The sequence below is a fragment of the Chrysochloris asiatica genome, unplaced genomic scaffold (genome assembly GCF_000296735.1).
Source record: "Chrysochloris asiatica unplaced genomic scaffold, ChrAsi1.0 scaffold00007, whole genome shotgun sequence".
Taxonomy (NCBI): Eukaryota; Metazoa; Chordata; class Mammalia; order Afrosoricida; family Chrysochloridae; genus Chrysochloris; species Chrysochloris asiatica.
The window spans coordinates 19,426,029-19,432,652 of record NW_006408525.1 but is presented as its reverse complement, the minus strand read 5'-3'; the positions used below and the strand labels follow the sequence as shown (position 1 = coordinate 19,432,652).

At 43.7% G+C, this 6,624-nt stretch overlaps 1 protein-coding gene across 1 annotated transcript; it reads left to right on the top strand.

The window, feature by feature from the left end:
- Positions 1 to 212: 212 nt before the first annotated feature.
- LOC102833702 (nucleoside diphosphate kinase A 1-like) lies at positions 213 to 6,624 on the top strand. Its single transcript, XM_006832419.1, has 5 exons — positions 213 to 262; positions 1,562 to 1,691; positions 4,325 to 4,426; positions 5,451 to 5,563; positions 6,507 to 6,624. Exons 2-5 carry the CDS (start codon positions 1,566 to 1,568, stop codon positions 6,622 to 6,624), a joined length of 459 nt encoding a protein of 152 aa, XP_006832482.1. The 5' UTR covers positions 213 to 262; positions 1,562 to 1,565.

The window sequence follows — 6,624 nt, the reverse complement described above, 5'->3', positions numbered from 1 at the left end:
AGGCACCGAGTCTAGAAATTATTTAAAAAAAAAAAAAAAAAAAGCCTGCCGGAAGAGCACGAAACTTGTGCCGGAAGTTAAACTATGGAAGGCTGCTTCCTAGAATGACAGCCGCCCCACAAAAGGAAGCGTAGCCACTTGGTGTTCTGCAAAATGGGTTCTCTGGACAAAAGTGTTTTGGACAAAAGCGTTCCGTGTTCGTATGGGCGCGTTTCCGGTGCCTGCAGCAGCCGCCGGAATTAAAACCCAAGCAGCTAGAAGGGTGAGAAAGGATTGGGGGATCCCGAAAGGAAAGGAAGAGGAGTGGGGTCGGAATTGAAGAGGGTGGGTGAATTGTGCGTTAGAGGCAGGGAGGAGTCTCCGATCGGGGGAAAGGGCAGAGGAGCGTCTGTGACGGGTGCAAACCTGTCGGTGCACACCCCACGCCACGTGGACTCACCTTTGTCTATGGCTGCTTTTTCCGCGCGGGCCTGAGGACAGGGCTTGTGCAGTGTTGATCTCTGCCGAGTACAATACTGGGTACAGAGTTGGCGCTTAGTAAACCCCTGTGAAATGTGTTAATATGTACCGCGGTTGGAGGAGAGGAACACTTAGAGGGGCCATTTCTGGATTTTTAGCGCCCTTTTCCCTAGAGGAATCCATGCTTGTTCTGCGCTTCCATCGGAAATCTCCATCCGTGGGGCTTTGGCTCTTTATTTTTTGAGGGAAGGAGTAATTAATCACTTAAGACATGTTCTTTGCTCACGTTGAGTGCTGGGCCTTTTGGCTAGGGAATGTACGCAGGGTCACAGACCACTGGTGAGACAGATACAGAAACCCAAAACTCATACACAGTGTTGGCCACATCAGGCATTGTCTTCCAAGAACAAAGGCCTCTTCCTACCCAGTGTGTTGACACAACGCAGGTCATGTACAAGGAAGGGTCTAGAATAGATGTCTTATAGGCTCCCTTCCGGTATGGCGATCAGGTCATATGCTATCAGCTGGACCTCTCCCACAAGCCACCGTTTATGGCTAGTCAGAATAGTCACCACATCTGAGGGTTTAGCCTAAATTACATTAGGTTGAAGCTGGGAAATCTGGATTCCGGCCCTAATTCTAGTACTCTGTGTTTCCACTTGTAAAATGCAAGGGTTGTCATGCAACAGTCTCTAAAACCTCTTCCAGTTCTAATACCATAACTGACATTAGATCAAACCTTTTTCATATTACCTGTACCAGATATTGTTTTCATATGATTGCTTTTCCCATCTGGATTATTGAGAAAGGTAGTGTACCCCCTACCTTAGTTTGTCACAGTATTGGGCACACACTAGATACTTAATAAAGTATCTATTTAATAAAGGCTTATTGAATCAAATGAGATAGAAACCACAACCTCTGTGTTTGGACCTTTGTCCACTTTGGAATATTAATTCATACGGGGAATTGGGATTTTACCAGAGACTTGGAGTTAACATGATGGATTTAAACCAGCTTTATGGGCTAATCGGCTTGCTTATGATAATGATGTGGGTCAGATATTCAGTATGGGCTCATGCATCCACCTGCCTGTCCCCAGGACCATGGCCAACAGTGAGCGCACCTTCATCGCCATCAAGCCTGATGGGGTCCAGCGGGGCCTTGTAGGAGACATCATCAAACGTTTTGAACAGAAGGGATTCCACCTTGTCGGTTTGAAATTCATGCGGGTAAGTGGACTCCATTTTTCCTATTTAGAGTCCTTGGTAGAATCAGGGAATAGCTGTTTCTTTCCTTTCCTGTCTTTTAGACTTTTCCATGGTAGTTTGGGCACAAGTGTCCAGAAACTTGGAAACTCTTCAGTGGATCAGCATCGTGACTGCATCTTTGAAAAAACCATGGTATTTGGGACTTTAGAAAATAGTTTCTCCTTTTCCTTGTTGTTGTTGTTAAGTTCTGTCAAGTTGGTTCCGACTCATAGCGACCCTGTATAGGCTTTCCAAGGCACGGCTGGTGAGTTTCATTCCACGTATTACTGTAATTTCTGAGTTCAGTGCTGGGATTGTTTGACCTGGCATCCAACTTCCTGAACAGATCATTGTGAACTTTCCCCCCCTCCAAGGCAGATGCTTTTCAGCAAGGAAATATTACCATTATCAATTACTACCCACTTAGTGTCTAGCAGACATTAGGCACCATCAGGGCATGAGGGGAGGCCCCCCCTGAAACAGCAGAGAACAGAGAATAAGATACTTACAAAGCAACATTTTAATACATGGAAAGGATTAATTGGCTAAGAAGCCCTCACACAAACGTGGTGATGGTGATTATGTGCCGTAGAGTCGGTTCTGACTCATAGCGACTCTGTGTAGGGTTTCCGAGGCTGTAAATCTTTATGGGCGCAGAACAGCTGGTCGTTTCAAACTGCTGCCCCTGAGATTAGCAGCCTGATTTGTAACCACTACATTACCAGAGTTCCTTCAAACAAACCTAAGAGATGAGAATTCAAATTCCCAATGCAAATAAATTAGGGGATAGTCTTTTTCTTTTTTTCCCATTAAAAACTTTGGAGTCTCCTAGTACATTTTAAATTTAGTTTAATTTGCAATTTAGTTCCTTTGTGATATTTTACAAAAGCTGCTTTAACATAAAGAGGAGTTGTTGTTATGTTAAATGCTGTTGAGTTAGATCCAACTCACTGGCCCTGTAGAGGGTTTCTGTGGAGCAGCTGGTGAGTTTGAATTGCTCACCTTGTGGTTAGCAGTCCTTATCCTACTGTGCCACACCAGGATGCCTAGAGGGATGGTAATGTTGAGGGAAGTGCTTAATGGAATTTTTAGAGTCCAATGTTGGACAGTCCAGGTGTAGCACAGTAGGATAAGCACTGGACTGCTAACTGCAAAGTCAGTGGTTCAAACGCATCAGCTGCTCCTTGGAAATGCTATACAGGATCATGATGATTCAGAAATTACTTGAAGGCACTTAATAATAACAAAACATTGTTGAACAAGCACATGTTTTAGAGGCTTTGCATATTATGTTAGGTTTTGAAGGTGAAATGAAAGTTTTGTTGATCTGACATTTGTTTGTTGGGCACTGCTAGAGCCATTCTCATACATTCCTTCTCTTCTAGTTCTTGTGACGACCCCGAGAGGTAGGTTTTCCTCTTGCTGTCAGTGATGAGGAACCTGAGGCTTGGTGAAGTTGAGTAATGTGCCTAATTGTTTATAGTCAGGAATGTGGTTGGGGTTTGAACTTTGGTCCCTGTGAGCTCTGAGTTTATTTTTTCCCCTTTACACTGAAGTTCCTGTCAAGGTCATGCATTTGGTGAAGAATGAAAGGCGGGAGAGGAGAGGTAGCTGCCATGAGTCAAAAAGATGATTTAAATCTGGTATGGAGGTGGGAGACAAAGGAAACTTGAGCCAAAACCAAACACACACATATATACAAAAACCTTCTGTACTTACTTTGCAGCCTAAAAATAACTGGACCCAATTAATAGAATTAAAAGAATGTTGTGGTAAGAGAAGGTGAAGCCCATGGTTGGAGACCACCACTGTAAAAAGTGAAGGTTAGGTTACTACCATCGAGCGGCCACATGATTTTATCATTTTATTTTGGCAAGGGATGGTCAACCAGGGCCTGAACCATCGGATAACTTGGAAGCATTTTTGGGCTGCAAATCTCCACATTTATGTGTTATTACTAAAATGTGCATTCTGCCTCAGACAACGCAGTTCCACAGAAGAGGAAAAATTAAGGGACCCCACTAGACCCTTCACTAAGATTCTGTGTAGTGGCAAAGAGAGAACCAGGCCAAGCTGAGCAGGATTTACTAAGCAGATGGCTTGTTCTCTAACTGCCTTGAATGTTGAGAGATTCTGATTCATCTGTCAGCAAAATTATTTATTGTGAGATGTCGTGTACTTTTGGGTGGGAAATGCTTGGTCACTACATGGGACCTTTATCCTCTAAATAAATGCGAAGCCTTCCTGGCAAGAGGCCTGGTTCAGTTTGCTACTTATCCAATGCCAGAACTGCCCCCTGTACCATTTTAATTAGGGTTTGTTCTGGAATTGTGAATACATTATATTACTTTCTGTGTATGTAAAATGGATTCAGCCGCAATGTTCAATGGTTTTATTATGATCAAAGTCAATAGGAAAAGAAAGAAAAGAAGCACTTGTAGTCTCTGACACTGTTTGCCATGGTCGCATGGAGAAAGAATTGAATTAGAACAGAATCTGCAAGCTGACATGAGAGCTGGGGCGTTAAAGAGCAAGATGGGTGAATGGGAATTAACTAGATTGCTGGTTCTATAAAGCTTTGGGGCCCAATTCTTTTTCTTTTCCCTGTGGAATAGGCTTCTGAAAACCTTCTTAAGGAACACTACATTGACCTGAAGGACCGTCCATTCTATGCCGGCCTGGTGAAATATATGCACTCAGGGCCAGTGGTTGCCATGGTAAGTGTGGGATGCTGATGTGAATGACTCAGTTGGGAGTGGAAAATGTGATTCCTGCTTCTGATGCAAGGTCCTCACTGATGCACAGGAAACGGGGGGCTGGGCAACAGATGGGATGGGAGGTGGGCTTTTTGACATACCACAGAAAGGTGCTTTGTGAACTGAAGACCCAAGATTGAGAGCTCAGGAGAGGCCTGCCTGATTGGAACCTCCTAGAGGGCAGGAAGGTTGCCTCCTGTTGATTGCAGTAATTCTTCATCAAGTATGTTCTGGCTGTCACCCTTGTGCCAGGCTCTCTTCTGGACACTGAGGATACAGACATGAATGAGACAAAATAGGCATCTTGCTTTCATTGCCAACATTTGTTTGGGGGCAATGAGTGTGTGGTAGTGAGGAGCAGATCATAAGTAAATTTAAAAGTCTGTATATCAGGCCATGGTTAGTGATACACAGAATTGAAATAGGACAATGTGGTAGCTAGTGATTACTTTAGATTGGACAATGACAAAGGCTCCGTAAGAAGGACTTGTTGAGTCTAAGATCTGAATGATGAGGAGCCAGCCAACACAAAATCACAGCAGGGACCGTTTCTGACCAAGGAACATTGTATGCAAAGGCTCTGAGGTAGGGATGAGTTTTACTTTTTAAGCTATAGAAGAAGGTCAGAATGGTTGAAGCCTGGTGAGAAAGAGAGACAGTAGGAAGGTAGGAGATCAGAGGTGAGGGTAGATCTAGGATAATGGGTCACAGATCTTAGTGATGCTGAGAAGCTCTGGGAGCTTTTACATTGAACTCTGAAAAGGTCACTCTGGCTTCTGTGTCAAGAATGGGCTGTAGAATGGCAAGAATAAGGACAACGAGACAAGTATTCCCAGTGCTGGAACAAGTCAGTGCTCCATAAAGTATTTGTTTAGTGAATGAATGCTATGATGAGCAGGCTTGTTCTTGTTTTGAATTAGGAGTTGCCGGGTTTGGGGCTGAGACTGGCTGTCTTCCTTGACCCTATTGTCTTTTGTCCTTGGAGGTCTGGGAGGGGCTGAATGTGGTAAAGACTGGCCGAGTGATGCTTGGGGAGACCAATCCTGCGGACTCCAAGCCTGGGACCATCCGTGGGGACTTTTGTATTCAAGTTGGCAGGTGAGATTTGGCGTTTATTATCCTTCTCCAAAATCCAAGTTAGTTGCCAGAATTTGGGTTTTTGAGTCTAGGGATGGACTTGAAACAATATGCAGGTCAATTTTGAAAAGAAAAATAATAATAATTGTGTTTTAACTGACAGTTTACATAGCACATCAAGTTCCCCTTTAACAGTTTTTATACAGATTTTTTTTGTGCCATTGCTTGTAAATTTTACAATGTGTCAGCATTCTCATGATTTATTTTCATTTCTGTTTGTTCTGTTTCCTTGATCTAGCTTCCCTTGTTCTCCTTGCCTTCTCATCTGTGCTTCTGGGTAACTGTTGACCATGTGGTCTCATATAGCTAATTGTTAAGGGAACTCATTATTCATTGATGTTAATGTTTATTTTACAGCCAATCTAATATTTGACTGGAAGGTCACTTGCAGCTGTAGCTTCAGTTCCAATTCAAAGGCTATCTTAGGGCTACGATCTTGGGGGTTGCTCTAGTCTTTAGTGCAGTAGGAGTAAGTCTGGCTTTTTTTAGGAATTTGAGTTTTATTGTATGTTTTTCTTCCTTTCTACCAGGACCTCTGTGTGTCTCTGGTTCGAGTGGTCAGTAGTGGTTGTTAGGTCCCATCTAGTTCTTCTGGTCTAAGGATAGAAGAGGCTGTGGTTCATATCTGTGGATTTGTTTTTTCTTTGCTCCTTTGATTTCTTCCATTCTCTTTGGGTGATCTACTTCTGAAAAATCAGTCCGTGAAAACCCAGTGGAGCAAGCACAGTTCTCCTCTGTGCCACACAGTGGGGCCACGTTGAGCCACAGACTCCAGGACAACTGGCTTGTTTTTAAATGTACATGGAGCTTTGGCTTTTTGCTGGATTGTGGTGGGGGTGGTGTGCGCTCTGGGCGATTTCATCATAAAGCTGTTGATAATGGCACCATCTCTTTCCCCATCCAGGAATATTATCCATGGCAGTGATTCTGTGGAGAGTGCGGAGAAGGAGATTGGCTTGTGGTTTCACCCTGAGGAACTAGTAAATTACAAGAGCTCTGCTCAGGACTGGATCTACGAGTGA